We start from the raw sequence: 18,276 nt of genomic DNA on the forward strand, positions 1-18,276 counted from the left end.
GAGATAAGGGTATCCAGGAAACATACCTTTATATATATGAAAAAAAACAATTTTCATTAAAACAATTCAAGGAATTACAAACAGAAAATACAAGTATGTTTTGATTTGGGTCTTTTAGCATTTTTTCCCTTCCCTCTTCTATTTGTTTTCACCTCCGCTTGTTCTTGCTACCAAGTAACAAAGTGAAGTAAAACAAAATCCTAAAAAAGAACCCGAAAGCAACTGTGACGAGCAAGCAATTCCATTTACTCAGCTGAACAACACCTTGATTCTTCAGTATATCAGCACCAGTGGTCAAACAAGTCGTGCTCGATATCGTCACCCCGAGCGACTTGCTCACTGAACCAAGCAGATTCAGCTTCATCACTTCTGGTAATTCCCCTAATGGCGTATTGTCGAAAATCTGAACTCCTCTCACGAAACACTTGGTCGCATCAGAGAACTCGTTCTGTAAAACCGCTTCGTAGGGGTATTTCACCAAAGACAGGTAATGAAACCAAATCCAGTAATCAGGGATACGGTTTCTGTTGATGAAGAATCCACTGAACAGCAAGAAGTAAGCTAAAATAGCGACGACGATTATGTAACCCAACATCACACTCGGAACCACACCTGATAGAAACGTGACAAAGGAGCTTCCTGACCAGAACGACGCTAAAATGATCAAACAGTAAAACAAAAGGCCCATTGGGCCTCCTCCCAAGCCTACAGCCCAATACGTCGTCGCCGCGAAAGCAAGGGAGAGGAAGATGAGCGACGGGATAGAGACGATGGCGTGAGAGAGAACGTAGGAGGATCTCCGGTAAGCGTTGTAAGCGGTTTCCCTCATGAAGATGTAACGTTCCTGGAGAAAAACTGGTAACGCATCGGCGCAAGTGTAGAACATTGTAGACATCGCGAAGGCGAAGAATCCTAACCGCTCTTGAACTCCTTTTGGAGAATTGTCTAGCCGCCAGAACACGGTGGCGAGGATGAATCCGGTAATAACGACGGAGGCGACTCTGATTCCGAATAGCTCAGGTTGTCTTCTAGAATTAAGCATTGATCGTTTCGAGAGAGTTTTGATTTCGATCCACATCGGATTCGCGAATTCAGGAACAGCTAGGGTTGTTGTGGAGGTAGCGGTTGTTCCGCCGTTAGCGACGGATTCGCCGCCGGAAACTAGCTTTCCTCTGCTAATACTAGCGGCGATTGCTTCCTTCAGTGTTAGATTTGGGTACGGTGACGAAGGAGGAGTCAACGGCGGTTGACGATTGTTCTGTTTCTTCATCTCTTGCCATTTTTTGTTGAATTCGACTAATCCTCTTGTTCCTCCGGCTGATCCTTCAAGCTCACGGATGAGATCTAAGGCGAACTCGGTTCGATTCTCGTTCTCCGGTATCGGACTCCCGAACTCGGAGAAAAAACGCGGAAGACTCGCCGGAGATCCGCTGTACACGGTGTGACCACGGGATAAGAAGATTAACCGGTCAAGCAAACTGAGAACTCGATGACTCGGTTGATGAATCGACATAATCACGATACTGCCACTCTGAGCAATCCTCTTCAACACTTTAACAACCATGAACGCACTCGTTGAGTCCAAACCAGAGGTTGGTTCATCAAGGAAGAGAAGTATCGGATCATGGATTATATCAATTCCGATTGATACTCGTCTCCTTTCACCCCCGGAGATCCCACGGTGACCTTCGTCTCCGATGATGGTTTTAGCTGCGTTTCTGATACCTAACTGATCAATCAAAGCTTGCACACGAAGCTTCTTCTTTGATTTAGGTAAACTCCTCGGGAGACGAAACTCAGCAGCGAACATTAGTGTTTCTTCTACGGTTAGCATAGGGAAGAGAAGATCATCTTGCATTACATAGGCTGAGATGACTTTGAGCATTCGGGATTGAAGTGTTTCTCCGTTTAGCTTCACTGTTCCTTTCAAGCTTCCTTTAGCTATACGGTTAGCTAATGCATCGATCAGTGTTGATTTCCCCGAGCCGCTAGCTCCAAGAACGGCCATGATCTCTCCATCTCGAGTTTCACCGGATATGTTGTTGAGAAGGGTTTTAGTATTTGGCATCACCGTTTGAGCTATCTCTGGATCCTCTGTATTTCCCCGTGGAAAGAGGTTACGGAACTCTAGTTTTCGACGAACGGAGACACTGTAAGTGAGATTGTCGAAAGAGAGAACGAATGGAACAGTACGCATGTAACCATCGTCGTAGTCTTGGTTGAAAGACTCGTGAACTGGAGTCTCGTCTCCGATGTCCATTTTCCTTACGTCACTGACGTTCTTCAGAAGTTGTCCTAAAGTGGAATCGTGAACAGAGGAGATGGCGTTGAGCTCCATGGAATCATCATCATCAGCTGCTACAATACGAGCCATAGTAACAAAAATGGAGTTAAAAGTGTTTAATAATTGATCAACAAATAAACTACCTTAAACACACACTCATAACTTTCTCCCTCACTCTCAAAGATAAAGAAGAAGAGACAGAAGTAGTGTGTTTGCTTTTTTAGTTTATGGGACTTTGGTTGGATATGTATGCCTCAGTCTGTTATCTTACTATATACTTATATAGAGGTTCTAGCGCATGAAGAGACGTGTTTGTATGTGTGAAGACACCGAAGGCTATGCTAAAATTAAATAAGAAAGTCTCGCTGAGTTGCATGGGAAAGGTATGTTAGGTTTATATTTTGACTGTTTGGATGTAAATGCGTTTTTGATTTATTGTTTATTTAATAAGGGGGAAGGTGAAGAGTCGACCTATTAAAACCAAAGTGGAATTACCAAATACGTTCTTTTCTTCTTTCTTTTTTTTTTGGTAACGAGAACAAAAAAAACGGTGGGCAATGCCACGTGGCGAAATGGGTTTTATTGACTTGTAATTAGCCAATTAGGTAAAGGGTGTTCGTTCATCTAACATAGGCATGGGACGAAGACTTTCGTCTGTGTTTCCCATAGCTCCGGCCCCTTCATTAATGGTTATTATTCTAGTTTTTTTCATACTTGATTATATATTTTGACTGAATGTTCGAGTTCTTTTTATAATGTAAAATTGATCAACTTAAATTCCAGTTACGTCTTCCTCTGTGTCCACCTCTGTAAAGAAGAGCTTTCAAGTTCATTATTATGATATAGAGGTAACACCTAGTTAGAAGAATCTAAGATGTGCCTTTTTGTGTGTAAAATAGTATTCTCCGACTGCATTAGGTTAAAAGCAATTTAAAGAAAGCGAAAACGACAAATTTTCTACTATGGTAGTCAAAGCTTGATTTAGATGATTGATGAGGTAGTTAGAAAGCGAAAATATTATCTATAAAAAAAAAAAAAAAGTCATGCAATATTGATGCCTACTTGTAAATGGGTTGTACTACATGTGAAATAGTATTAGTATATACTCAAGGATCTAGGGATGTAGACTGATGTTTTATATTGGTCTATTTCAAAGTCGGTCCACAATAAATGGCTACAGGGCTAGCTTAGCTTCACTTGCCGAACTTAATTAAAAATCCTAGAACGTAATTAAATACCTAACACAATGCCGGGAAAATCTTCAACACGCACATGCAATGTTCGATTCAAGTTATCTAAAATAAGATACTGTATACTAAGGTTCGAGTCAATGCTTTGTAACCAAAAAATTTGGGATTTTAAGCCCTTATTATGTTAAATTAAGTCTTCGAACTCTAAAAACTTTCTATATTCAGATGGTTAACTATAGTAAGACTAAGAATAATGAACTTAAATTCAGAACGTAGTTGTTAATATATTTTCTTAGCCGAGTCGGTTTATGAGTCTTTGTTATATGACAAGAGATTAGGCATCCAAAAAAACTTATAGATTAAGTCATAGCTTATATAATATGGACACGCTTGACGCATGTCTACATTACGTATGTGTGCACACTTATGTTGATAGGCAACTGCAAGCATAACAATATTGTAGCAATCATTTATTGCAACACCCTAGCTCCGGACGAACTAGTTAGTTAACTATAAGCCTATTCGAATGAAAATTTTGTCTGAGCTTTCAATATCGTCGAGTGGTTGTGCCATGTTCTAGGTTCTTTCTTTTGTATATAGGACTATTCTATACCGGTTTAATTACTGGAACTTTTGGTATATGATGTGATATTTATTTTTAATGCTATTTTGAAGATCATTTTTTATTTGATAATCTATTTTGAAATTCATGTTTCTGTGTTTTATACTTTCTAACTATACCAAAGTAGGTTTTGCAATTATGGGCGAAGCTGTCATGTGGTTTCTATTAAATAGTATATATGTAATCGCTGAAAAACTATCTTATAGGCACATGGGCGGTAGCCCATTTTAACATTTTATGAATATATATTTTGGAAGTCTAAAGAGTTACTAGTAAAATTGTTTAAGGTTATATAAAATTAAAATATTTATCCATTCGCTATGATTTTTAATTTGTTAGCTTTTTTCTTTTGACAAGCTTTTTGGTAGCTAATGTAGATTATCTTTAAGCGATATTAAACTGCAGATATTTGAGATTTCAACCCAAAATTCATTCAGTATAAAAAAAAACATGTAGCATAAAATATATTGAGATGGGTCAATAAGATGACTTCGTTTATTTTTATTGTAAAAGAAGATGGCTTCATATTTATTGCGATGCATGTGGTGATGAAAGTCAAATATGTCACCAATATATTAGGTAATTTATATGTGAAGATATTATCGGGAAAGCTCTTGTTGTGTTAATGCTCTCTAGTAGCTTGTCCATGCACGACGAAACTTGGGAGAAGATCCTATGCATTCGATTTGGTACGTGTGACTCTTTGATCTCAATGCCATCTCTTTCTCTTGTGGCCCATATATATAATCTTACTTTCTATGGAATGCACATACTCATGTCCATACTAAAGAACAAACAAAAATCTACTAGAAAATACATATAACATATATCAGCGTTGGAAACATCAAATATCATTTAGCCAAAAGTTTAAAAGATTTTGAATAAAGCATTATAGAAAAATATATCAACGCTTCTAAGAATAAAAATAACGTGCGATTGTTCTTCTATAAGAGAATGTGGCCACTCAGTCACTCACCATTATCATTACTTTAGTTTATTAGCCACAACAAAATCAACTTCATCCGACAAAGTTTTTGGGAAAAGAATGGACATTTTTCAAAACTTGCTACCAAATTGATTTGTTGGAAAATTAATTGATACACATACTAATCACAAACTCCTCATCATCATGCAAATCACATACCACTTCTCTTATCAAAATCAATTTTATTCGTAACTCACTATCATACACCCACCTTCTAGAAATCTAATCCTAAGCGGACGGTGTTAGTGGTTAACATGTGTAAGCATTAAATGTGATGTAGGGAATGCTTACATTTCCAATTTCATTTTGACTTTTAGGTGATTAAATTTTATGTTGACTTTTTTTGCTTACTAACTTCTAACTACATTTCCCTTCTTGCCGCCACGATCAAAGGACGGGAAAGTTCATTTCTATTATTGTTTCAACAAAACTTGGAAGAGCGTAGCCAACTTTAAATTGATTTTGGTCCACACTAGCAGCTACCTTTTAAAATATTTGTTAAGATTTTTTACTAAAGTATCTTAGTATTAAATTTGGATCATATCAACTTTCAACTAAAACATTCTTATTAGAAGAAAAATTAACTTCCAACTAATTTGGGCCACGTTAAAATCACGGGGCCTGTTGATTAGAGTTACCCATAAATAAATAAAACAAATATAATGTGTTCTCTTTTTGGACTTTTATTTTTTGTTTGAAACGGCTAAACTTATAACAATACATAACCCTAATTTTACTTTATTTTACAATCAGCAGCAGTCGCACTTATTGGCTTCCTTTGAGAAATCAGAAGAGAAAACGAACAATAATGGCTATGACAGATCTTCCACGTGATCTGTTGGAGAGTATACTCTCTAGGATTCCGTACGAGTCTCTAAGAGAGTTGCGATTTACTTGCAAACTGTGGAACGCTTTATTCAAAGATCGAGGATTCATAAAACAACGTTTCCACAAAGCAGCAAGGGAAGTGGTCGTGATGGCGTTTTCATGTGTTAATTTATTCAACTTTTATTTGGATGGAGATAACAACTTTGACGGGCTTGAATTCAAAACATTACATTGTGGTATCAGCTATCCTAACGTTATATCTGATATGTTTTACTGCGACGGTTTATTGTTGTTACGAACCATGGAAAATAACAAGCTTGGGGTTTGGAACCCGTGTTCGGGGAAATCCAGGTGGATCGAACTTATGTATCATATTCAATACACGAGAGGCATCTTTTCCCTTGGATACCATAAAGACTTGTGCGATAGCTACAAAGTCTTGAGTATTTTTGATAATCCAAAACCAGAGTTATATATCTATGAGTTCAACTCTGATTCATGGAGGTCTCTTGATGACGTCATTCTCGGCTGCATGATAAAATCTCGTGGGGTGTCTTTACAGGGGAATACTTATTGGATTGCTTCACAAGTCAAAGACTTTTTACTACTAAGTTTTGATTTCACAACAGAGACATTTGGACGTCTAAATCTTCCACTTCAGCGTCTTGGCTATGAAACTTTGGCTCTATCAGTTGTTAGAGACGAGCAGCTTTCGACTTTGCAACAAAGTTTGGATACAACAAAGGTGGAAATTTGGGTGACTAGCAATGATAAGATTGATCAGACCAAAGTCTTGGCGTGGACCAAGTTTTTGGCAGTGGATTTGAACACTTATGATAAGCGTAAGTTTACGTGTGATGTAAGTTTCTTCATCGACCAAGAGAGGAAAGTCGCCGTATGTTGGGACAGAGGAACTGTTCACACTTTAGGGGAGGATCATCGCTACCAATGCATCCATTCTAATGGATTCGGAGAAGCTATGTTCCAAGGTTGGTTCAAATTCAACCTAAATAGAAAGAATTAACTTAGTAAAAACAGAACGTAATTTCTTGCGCATATCATTTATCTTTTTTTTTCTTTAACTTTCTTCTGCTGTCACTTTTCATCTAGCTCCTTTGTTTTTTTTTTAACAATTAAATCATGAATTTAAATTTATCTGATTCTCTTTGTTCATATATATAGTTGGTGTTAGAATCATATATTAATATATTTATCAGAACCCCATTGTCGGTTTGATCATCAATGCATGGTAATGATTTGGGTGACGACCAATGATAAGATTGATCAGACCAAGATCTTGTCATGGAGCAAGGTGTTGGCAGTGGAATTAAACACTTATTATGACCATAGGTTTACGTGTGATGTAATGTAAGTTTCTTTATCGACAAAGAGAATAAAGTCGACGTTTGTTGGGACAAAGAACAAGTATACATTTTTGGAGAGGATCATCACTATGGAAATCTCAATTTTGGAGGATATGGATGCGAACCTCTTTTCCAGCAGTTATGTTCCAAGGTTGGTTCAAATTTAACCTGCAGGTAGTATCTATAAGAAAGCATGTCAAATTCGGTTTACAAAAAAAAAAAAGCATGTAAAATTCCGGGTAGAAGAAAGATCGGAAATATGTGACAAATTCTCGAAAATCTTTATTTCACTCGGAAATAAGTGACAAATTCTGGTTACTAGTATAGCATGAGTGATGAGTAGATGACGGCGAAGGAAAAAACTTTACAAAGATGAGGATAGAAAATAGAGAAAATAAATTTGTATTTCTGCATGTAAAAACTTGAGGTACTGCCAACTTCATGAAATCTACTAAAAAAATCATAAAGCATTATATATTTTAAAAAAAAAGATTTGGAAAAGAAAAATCCGACTTGTAAAGGCTGCCTTTAAAAATTATAAATTCGTTAAATCATTCTACCAAATATATTTCAATAATCTTTTGTAGCAACATACCAAAACAAACAGGGCAGGGTCATGTCAGTATGTCTACCACTCACACAAGCCGAGTACCAAAACGGTATATGTTAACCGCACGTCTAACCAATTCGTAAACCAGTCAATTAATACTTCGATTGGAATAACAAACTCATAACGGACAATGGTTTGTTTGTTTAAAAAACAAAAAAAACGGACAATGGTTTATGAAGCTTTCCAACACAAATACAACTCTCACTCAGTTAAGACACAATCTCTTAACCAAGTCGCCTCTCGAAGCATAAGAATCAACTGGTGAGAAGGGTTATACCTTTAAGAGAATGTCTTCGTATGTGATATTGGCGTAAATGAGGTGCACATTTGTCTTGTCTGTTGGGTTTTCTAGAATTGCTCTAGCGACCTTCACAAATACGAAATAAAATGCGTTTTCAAACAGATACATTGGTTTCGAAAACAACATTAAACGCAAATGTAATCAGAAATACCTGGAACATAGGGGTGATGCCTGAACCTCCAGCAAGCATTCCAAGTTCCCTAAACTGAACAGGTCGATACTTGAACCTACCTTACAAATAAAAAAGGTAATAAAAACAACAAAAGTTTGAGACTCAAGAAAAGTAAATACTAACATATGTTTGATCAGCTAAGCACAAACATTTTAATTGAATGTACCTTAGACCATCTCCATTGGTTATTTTTTTTTTTGTGAGTGTATACTTACTTTTTTATAATTAGTTTTAATATTATTTAATTCAAAGTGTTTTTAGATTGTTTAAGAGTGTCCAAAAATGAACAAAAATGTCTTCAAGTAGAGATTTAAGACATATTTTGATACTCTTAAGACACTTACAATTAAATAATATTAGAATTAATTATAGAAATTTTGTAGACACTCCTCAAATATAAGTGATGGAGGTGCTCTTAGGTCTCTTTACGGCAAGATGGTCTCCAACAAGCATCTCCCCGAAATGATGAGACATCATTCTTTGTGGATACATCTAGTTGACAGCATTTGTGGATACATCCTCCTTCATTATCGTTGGGATGCGAAGCTCCTTATCTCTCATTGACCAGGCTACGAGAGACTCAGTCTTGCCACTCATCATGTGGCTCGTCCTTTGCTGTTGAATCTCAATGCTGCCGTTCATGTAAGTTTATCTTTCTTGTCTTTAATGTATGCAGTTTTGTGTGACCAAATCAATTTTTGGTGGTACCGGTAGAATCAGAGCTGAGCATTACTCTCTCTCTCTCTTTTATAGCAATCTCTGACTTGGTGTGAGCATTGCTTTGCCATTCACCCTCTTGTTACCACAGACTGTTGACACCAAGTGTGCAAGTCCTGTTTTAAATTCTATTACTCTGCCACTCTGCATGGTGTGCCAAACATATTTTTTGAACCTTGGCATAATACGCCAATGTGTGGCGGAAGAGACTCGCAGAGCCTATTTGAGAGCTGTAAAGGCTGATATGAAGATGAACCTTCCACATATGTGGACTCAATGTAAGCTTCTTAATCTTCTTTTTTTTTTTTGACATAAATTAATTATAAGCTTTCCATATAAGCCAAGTTTCTTCACAACCATATTCATCACAACATCCATCAAAATCCTCTAAAACACAAAATCTAAACCTACAGTCTACAAATGAGCATGTTCATAAAGAAACGTGAATTTCAATTTACCTTGAGGGATAGGTAAGTAGCGTCATAGTAAAATATAAGTGGCATCGTATGTACATTTTGTGTACTACATAAATATTTTTTTAACCATTTTAATGCAATTGTTTCTTTAATTTATGTGTTTATGAGAGATGCATCTCTAAGTTTTTTAAACATATGATTTTGTGAAATCACATGGACTTATATAATATTTTGTAGGTTTATAAAGTAACTTAAAAAAAATTACAATTATTAGTTTATCTTAAAATATATATATATATGTATATACTAAATTAATTTTATAGTTTATATATCTTTAAAGCATATAGTTTTAGTATCTTTTAAAAACAGATAATTTATATATATATATATATATATATATATAAATAAGCTTATATGTGTGATGTATCTCAACAATCGTAAATTTCAGAAATCCACTTTTTGTCACTATTAGCTTTTATCATCTGAAAACCACAAAGCTCAACTTCTCATGCTATTCAAAGGTAAATATCACAAATATAAGCTTCTTTCACCATTTAATTTTATAATCTCATAGCTCTATTATATATAAGTAACTACAATGTGGTCTACGGAACTAACTACACATATTACGTATATACTCTATAATACGTACGTTAAGCAAAACAAATCCAACTTTATAGATTTATTACACTTTACCTTTTCCATCGATTTTCTTCTAAGATTTTAGAATTTGCAATTTCAGTATTCTCATATATATAACTCAAATACTTTTTTTTTTTTATAACTCAAATAATTTATAATACGTATTTAATAGGAAGTTGGTGAACATATAACATGTTCCCAAAAAGAGTCTCCCTCTATTGTGCCGTGCAAGCAAAGGCACTACTAGCTATATCATTGCCTGGATGAATGAAATCAACCTATGCTAAGCCAAACTCTTTACCGAAATATCCTTATTACGAAAAAGTTTATTGATTACCATACTTGTTAATTAGGTCGAAAGATGGGAATAACGCATAAAAGTATATAATATAACAAAAAGAATTGATGAGTTAAATTTAAAACTTATAGTTGCAGACTTGCTGAAGAAGAAACAAACAAAAAAAAAAAATCCGATGATTGACCTAGTTCCTGATCTAGTGGAAGAAATCCTTGTTCGACTGCCCTTCAAATCCATCATCAATTTAAAAACCGTATCAACTGTCTAACTAGGCATTCATCTGATTGTTGAATTGTCATGCATCAAACGGACCTATCACCCCTTAGCGTTCTTAGACATTTCCTTCAATCTTTCAGGAAAAAAAAAACATAATTTGATAAATAAATAAAGATCCAATGAAAAAACAATTGACTGGAATTTTTTGACAAAATTTGGTGCCAAATATGGTTAAGTTCACAGTCCAGAGCCAAAGAAACTTGGTCTTGTCGTGGACTAAGTTCTTGTTCTTGGTAGTGGATTTGACCGTAAGTTTTTTTTTTCTTTTCTAAAATGAAAATTTATTCAACCAAAAAACCATGTTACATGTGAACGAATGAACCATATGTTTACGTGTGATGTAAGTTTATTCATCGACAAAGGATCATGACTACGGATATCTCAATGTCGGTGCATTTGAATGCAAGCCTTTTTTTATTCGAGCAGCTATTAGCTAACTATGTTCCAACTTCCAAAGTTGGTTCAAATTCAATCTAGAGGCAAAGGACACACATTGGTTAAAGTAAAGAGATTACTTGGTTAAAAATAGAACGTAAGTTCTTGCAACTCAGTTTTCTCTTTATAATTAGAAATTTTTTTAATTGATCTTATTTTTTGTTCTTATAGTGAATTTTAAATTATAGAAAGTAAAACAAAGATGCTCAATATATCTCGATTAGAAAAAACAACAACACTTTAATATTGTACAATGTATAAAACAGTATTGTGTGTTCCCTCCTTCTCCCTTCTGTACAAATAACACTATAGTGATGAAGATACTCTTCTTTTGGTCAAATCTTTTATCGTGTTTCTTCTCTAACCATTTGCGCAAAAACTTTGCTCATTGAGACACCTGCAATATCCCCCACTCCATTTACACTGAACTGCACAGTTGAGCCCACAACACTTGCCTCTGGCTTATCATCCACCACCATTGCCGCTTTCTCATCTTTTGCTTGGACCTGAAGCATGAACTCTAGGTTCCACAACAAATCTCCCATTGTTGGTCTCTCAATCCCGTTTTGTGCCAAACACTTCTCTGTTAAATCACTGTACTTCTTCATCTCTTCAAGCTTCACTTTCCCATCAAGAAAAGGGTCTATAATCTCTTCCATTTTCCCTTTCTTCACCAACTTCATCGCCCACTCTATCAAGTTCACTTTCTCTCTTGGAAGCGATGGATCAATGACTGGTCTCCCACATAGTACTTCAAGCATCACCACACCAAAGGAGTAAACATCGGATTTCTCAGTCAATTGTTGTCTGGTTAAGTACTCTGGATCTAGATAACCAAAGCTTCCTTTGACCGCGGTACTCACATATGTCTGATGATCAAGATCAGGACCTGTCTTAGACAATCCAAAATCCGCAACTTTGGCCATAAAATTCTCATCCAAGAGAATGTTAGCTGATTTCACATCACGGTGTCTGATTGCTATTGTCGAACCTGTTTGGAGATAATGAAGCCCTCTAGCTGCACCAACACATATCTCAAGCCTCTGTCTCCAACTCAATCTAGGGTTATCATTTGAGTCATAGAGATGATCTTTAAGCGTTCCCTTCTCCATATACTCATAGACAATGATCATTTCACTACTCTCATCGCAATACCCGATTAAAGAAACCAAATGGGTATGTCTAAACTGAGTAAGCATTTCAACTTCTGTCTTAAATTCAGCTAAACCTTGTCTAGACTGAGGAGCTCCACGTTTCACAGCTATCTCAGTCTTGTCCTTCAAGACTCCTTTATAAACTTTACCAAACCCACCTACCCCAACCACTAAGCTTTCATTGAAATCATCATTTGCTTCCTTGATTAGAGCCAAAGGGTATCTATGACCAATCTTTGAGCTCGAAAAAATCAAGCTCTCACCTGTTTCATTCTTCTTAATCTGCTCATCTCCTCTAGAATGAACAGTCTGCATTTCTCTATTTCTTCTCCTTCTTTTCCTAATGCACCGCCAAAACAGTAAAGCAATACACAAAGCTGCAGCTAATCCAGCTATCATCAATCCGATATTCGGATTCGAACTCTTGTTACGCGAAGAGCCATCAAGGGAAACAGCATCAAAAGCATAAGTCATCGAAGACTTTTTACTACTGCTATGTTTCGATTTAACAACCGAGAGATTTGGAGGCTTGAATCTTCCCTTTCAGCGTCTTGGTTATAAGATTTTAGCCTTCTCAGTTGTTAAAGAAGAACAAATTTCGGTTTTGCAACAGAGTTTGGATACATCAATATTAATGGTAGAGATTTGTCTAACAACTTTCGGTTTGCAACAGAGTTTGGATACATCAATATTAATTGTAGAGTATCCCAATGATCAGATTGGAATAATCAGTAGAACTGGAACTGCATTTGGGGAGAGTATCCCAGAGCTTCAAGCTTTGCAGCCATAGACATGTTCATTTGCGGTGGCCCGCATCTTAGGATCTGCAACATAAAACCGAATGTTTCATTCTCTTTAGTATTCATTGATTTTGTTTCAAACAGTGACATATTTTGCAGTTTTGACAGAGGAAGGTTTACCCGAATATCAGGTGCTGGTGCAGGGCACTGAGCCTCAATCATTTCCTGTGATACAAATCCTACACCACCATCCCATGTTTCCGGAGGCTAATCATGGTCACAGAAGATGAACCAAACCACCAAGAGCGAGCAAAAGGAATCAAGAAGAGTATTCTTTATGTAATTACATTAGATGAACGCAAATAGAGTTGCATTTCCTTGCTAACCTGGTTCAAGACATAGTAGATTTTGAATCGATCTGGGTATGTGTTGGTAAGACCCTCCAATTCGTCCTGGAAATAGAAAAGTATTAATTCACATAACATTTAGTGTTTGAAATAGTATATGAAAACACAAAACTTGGTCTTGAAGCATACGAATGAGCAGGTGAGAAAGGTGATGAGCAGGTGAGAAAGGTGAGAAGCTTATACCTTCAAGAGAATATCTTCCTGTGTGACATTGGCGTAAATGAGGTGCACATTTGTCATGTCTGTTGGGTTTCTAGAATTGCTCTAGCGACCTTCACAAATAAGAAATAAATTGCGTTTTCAAACATACACATTGGCCTCAAAAACAACAGTAAAAGCAAATGTAATCAGACATACCTGGAACAAAGGGGTAATGCCTGAACCTCCAGCAATCATTCCAATTTCCCTAAACTGACCAGGTCGATACTTGAATTTACTTGAGTAAACACTACCCTGACAATAAAAGGTGATAAAACAACAAAAATTTGAGATCCAAGAAAAGTAAATACTAACAAGTGTGATCCTGATAGAAGAGAGCAGATCATGTTTTACTTAAGTATCTCGACATAAGCCAAGAGGCAGATCTTGTCCATCAGCGTAACAAAGGTTTAGTGAGAGAACAAAGGAAAAGAGAGCATTGTGGTTCCAGGAGTCACAGGCTGCGTTCATTAGCTGGGATGAGATCAAGATTGGTCTGCTTCAACGATTCAGCAAAGGAAAAGAGAGCATTGTGGCTGTTTACACGCAGAGTGATGAATTTAACTCTAAGGTGAGCAGATGGTCAAGCTGTCTAGATAGGCTTGAGAAATATCTCCTTGTGACTCACTGAAGAACAGTTAGAAACCCCAAATTCAAGTGGTGAGAAGACGGAAAAGGTAGCCTCTGACTGTGAGGAGAATAAAAGTGGGTTTGCTGACATAAAGAATGGAGAGACGCACGCACATGAGGAAGAAAAACAGAGAGAGGCCAACAAAAGTGAAACGGTCTACCAACTGTTAGAGGGAAAGGGAACACGAAGAAGAAGAAGAAGAAGGGATGGAAGAAGCCTCTAAAGCCTGTAAGATTTGAGAGTCTTAATGGCAACTTGAAACCTCGTTTCTCACATGGTCTAGAGGGACAACAAAGCCACAAGGAACAAGCGGCTGTACCAAATCATGCCTGACAGATGTTCGACAAAAGGTTTAGGTGAGATAATAGAATCAGGAGAAAGAAAAAGAAGAAGCGATGGAAGAATCATTCAAATAACTATAACCCATATGGAATGGCAGAGGGATGTGTGAAATATGAAAGAGTGATGCTGAAAATTGTTGCAAGATAGTGGAACTGTGGTCTGTTGAAATATTTGGTTGAGATGGGGAACAAGAAGACACGTTTCAAGATGAAGATGCACCACCAAACGTTCAACAAAAGGTTGTTGTGGCTGTTACAACAGAGGAAAAACATGATGAAGATGGAGTATGCGAGCAAGGGTATCAGGCACTACCTATATGTTCATCAATTGGTGTATGAAAAGCTGTCGTTGAGATATCTAACAGTTTTGAAGAAGGAATGGTGTAAGAAAGAGTCTTGAAAAGGAGAACATGTTGAGGAAGAGAGGAAGATAGACTATACCAAGCCACATAGGGTCAAGTGAAAAACTGTGAAGCTAGACTGGACAAAGCTAATTTGGCTTCGAAGATTGAACATGTTCATACGTGAAAGAATGGGGACAGTGAGAGGATCGCAGAGCCTTGACGTGACTTACATGACAGTTGGCGAAATGACTGACATAATAGGGTTGATAAGCTGGGTTGTGGCGTATTTAGAGAAGCAGGAAAAACAAATGCATCAAGTGATAATGGATAGTAGGAGTCAAAACAACTAAAGAGATGATGAGTTGGCTTAGCAGAAAGAGACACATGTTTAGACAGAAGCACAAGAAGAAGGTTATGACGTTCTTACCTTTTTACAAAATGAGAGTGATTGTTGACCAGATTTTCAGATTGAAGGGAAGGAAGAAACCTCATAAATCAACAGAGATCAAGCACAGGGGAGGAGAAGAAAACAAATGAGGAGATAAAGGACAGAAACTATGTGTGTGAGATGATGTTTCTGTTAAGAGTTACAAGCAGATATGATTTTGCTGGAGGAATATACCTAGTGTGCAGTAGCCTTCAAAAAGAGGATGCTTTGTTGAATATTTCCCGTCATCTAAGCGCATTTCTACTTATACGGCATATTGTTTGGGGCGTTGGAATGTCTGGAAAGGCTAATGTGGTGGGTTATAAGAACTGGATGATGAAGATGATTATGTCGTATGTGGGAGAAGCTGGACAGGACTATAAAGGACTTGAAGACTATATCTGGTCATTTGTTCAGGATCTTCAGAGAGAAACATAACAAGAAAGAAAGGTTTCTTAACTTGGAGAGTTTTAAGAACAATCACAAGGAAGAGTATCAAGAGAGAATTCTACTGCTGAACATGGATGTATCAATAACAGGATTTGGAATGGTTATGGGATGCAAGCTCTCCAAAGCAAGGAGTGTTTAGTGAAGAAACTTCTGGGCCACTTGATATTCAAAGGTAAGCACAAACATATGAAAATTAAAGGTACCTTAGGTCCCTTTACTGCAAGATGGTCTCCAATACACATCTCCTCGAAATGTTGAGACATCATTCCTTGAGGATACATCTAGTTGGCAGCATTTAAGGATTAAGTTAAAGAGAGAGAACAAACAAATCAAAAACCAAGTGAAGTTGAGAAGTGTTTTGAAGCATATATATACCTTAACCACAAGTTGAAAACGCCCAAGGTCTGAATCTAGTGTTATTGGGGTGTATGGCCTAGTAACATATTCTCCTTGAGCATTCAGTACACTATTGAGAAAGTCAACAAAACATCCATCAAAAACACTCTAAACACACAAAATCTAAAGCTACAGTCTACAAATGAGCATGTTCATAGCCAAACCCGCAAATGAGAGGCTGTCCAATGGGAAGACCCAAGACAGAGGTAGGAGTATTGAAAAGTGAAATTGGCGGCATTGTGACTGAGTGGTTTTTTATCGGTAAGCTTGAACTCCTTGAAATTCTCCGGATCCAAGCACACTATCCAAAAAAAAAAACACAACGATTTTACTCAAAAATCTTCAAGGAGAAACCCCCATAAAGAAACGATTTTTTTTTTTTTTTTTGGTTCTCGTGTGCCCTTATTGCAATTCTCGTATACATTACCACTTACTTTACTTGTTTATAAACCCGAATTACTTCTTCTTTTTCTCATTTTTCTTGAGAAAGTCGGTAAAAGACTTCTTAACCCGTGATGATATGAGTTATTTACCGACCCAACCACTCTTTTGTTGGGTCGCTCCTCCCGAACCAACTAAATTTCGTATCTTACCCAATTACAATTTGGTTAAAGAAAAGAGAAAACTAATTTAATATGGGATCCTCCTTTACGTTTGTTGAACTTATATAAATAAATTATGAAACGGTGGAGTCACGCTATATGTTTTATCTTGGTTTAAATATAGTCAAATTATATATATTTTTTAAGTACATTTTATCTTTTTATTTGTACTTATTTACAAAGTTAATCCTTAAAAAATTTCTAAAAATACTATTATTTCAGAATTTGTTTCCTAAATATTTTACATTCCATTTCAACTAAAAAAATTACAGTAAAATCAATATGGAAACAGAAACTATGATATATTTAACCACACATTTTATATTATGTTTTGAAGATATTTTATCTTTTAATCCTTTGCAGACAAATAAAACAACAATTTGATTCCCATTTTGTTTTCCAAAACCTGTTAGTTTTGATTCTTAACGTAAAAAAAAAATTTCAATTCACATTTATTTAAATATTATAATTAATATCTATAAATTTAATCAAATTTTAAAATCTTACGAATATGTAAAATTAAAAAGTTTACAATACTATATAATATGGTTATATTGTAAATGAGTTATAAAAATGACATGTTAGAATTAATAAAATATCAGTAAATTTGTGTTAACACGTGTTAAATCCTTATTTTATTATTTGTCAACACTATTAATATTAGAATATTTGATATATAAAATTAAGTTGATTTAACTAAGATTGTGTAAAATAATTAAATCATTAAAAAAAAATGTGACTTAATCATAGCGTATAAATGACTTATTATGTATTTAAATCCCTTATTTTTGTTATAATAATTAAAAATTAAAATAGAATCTCAAACACCAAACAAAACAAACTAATTATGGTCATGAAGTATATTACAGATTAAAAATTAATATAAACATTTAACCGCACAAACGGCAGAAAATTTAGTTATTCCTATATTTGCAAAATATCTAATATTTAAATAATAAATACATATAAAATATAAATAATAATAAAAAATATATGCATGCAGTGTACCGCAGATTAAAATCTAGTAATATTATATTAAAGAGATCGTATCACAAAACCTTTAAGAGATGTGAAAGTGTGAGCAATAAGTGTATGTGAAAGTATGAGCAATAAGTGTAGTTGATTAGCCCAAACAGTGATAATATACAAAACACTTTAATCGTAAATGATTTATATTACACCAAATCACCTATAGTAGAGCTATCACATCAAATCACACGGTAAGTAGCTACCCATCATTGTTGTTTTATTAATTTGTGTTTTTTTGACAATTTTGGTGTTCTTGCTATGTAAACGAATATGCTACAATGTTATCATTGTATTTGTGATTATTAACCACGTATCAGCTTTCCATTAAGATAGAAACCAAGTACAAAGATGGAAAGAAAACAAGTGGTTGTTCCAATAAAAAAAAAAAAAAAAAAAAAAAAAAAAAAAAAAAAAAAA

The 18,276-nt window shown here is 35.7% G+C and overlaps 3 protein-coding genes and 1 pseudogene across 3 annotated transcripts; 1 reads left to right on the forward strand and 3 right to left on the reverse strand.

The window, feature by feature from the left end:
• On the reverse strand, nt 38-2,757 carry LOC104792751 (ABC transporter G family member 1-like). The gene has a single exon (XM_010518970.2). The coding sequence runs from the start codon at nt 2,372-2,374 to the stop codon at nt 149-151; it is 2,226 nt and encodes a 741-aa protein (XP_010517272.1). The 5' UTR covers nt 2,375-2,757; the 3' UTR covers nt 38-148.
• Nucleotides 5,890-6,933, forward strand: LOC104699320 (putative F-box protein At3g17500). The gene has a single exon (XM_010414640.1). The coding sequence runs from the start codon at nt 5,890-5,892 to the stop codon at nt 6,931-6,933; it is 1,044 nt and encodes a 347-aa protein (XP_010412942.1).
• On the reverse strand, nt 11,455-12,787 carry LOC104792753 (probable receptor-like protein kinase At2g39360). The gene has a single exon (XM_010518975.2). It carries the CDS (start codon nt 12,766-12,768, stop codon nt 11,485-11,487), a length of 1,284 nt encoding a protein of 427 aa, XP_010517277.1. The 5' UTR covers nt 12,769-12,787; the 3' UTR covers nt 11,455-11,484.
• On the reverse strand, nt 12,846-16,616 carry LOC104699321 (annotated as a pseudogene).

Source organism: Camelina sativa, chromosome 6, assembly GCF_000633955.1.
Source record: "Camelina sativa cultivar DH55 chromosome 6, Cs, whole genome shotgun sequence".
Taxonomy (NCBI): Eukaryota; Viridiplantae; Streptophyta; class Magnoliopsida; order Brassicales; family Brassicaceae; genus Camelina; species Camelina sativa.

Coding starts and splice junctions, on each gene's coding strand:
- LOC104792751 (XM_010518970.2), bottom strand. CDS start 2,374: ATGGCTCGTATTGTAGCAGCTGATGATGATGATTCCATGGAGCTCAAC.
- LOC104699320 (XM_010414640.1), top strand. CDS start 5,890: ATGGCTATGACAGATCTTCCACGTGATCTGTTGGAGAGTATACTCTCT.
- LOC104792753 (XM_010518975.2), bottom strand. CDS start 12,768: ATGACTTATGCTTTTGATGCTGTTTCCCTTGATGGCTCTTCGCGTAAC.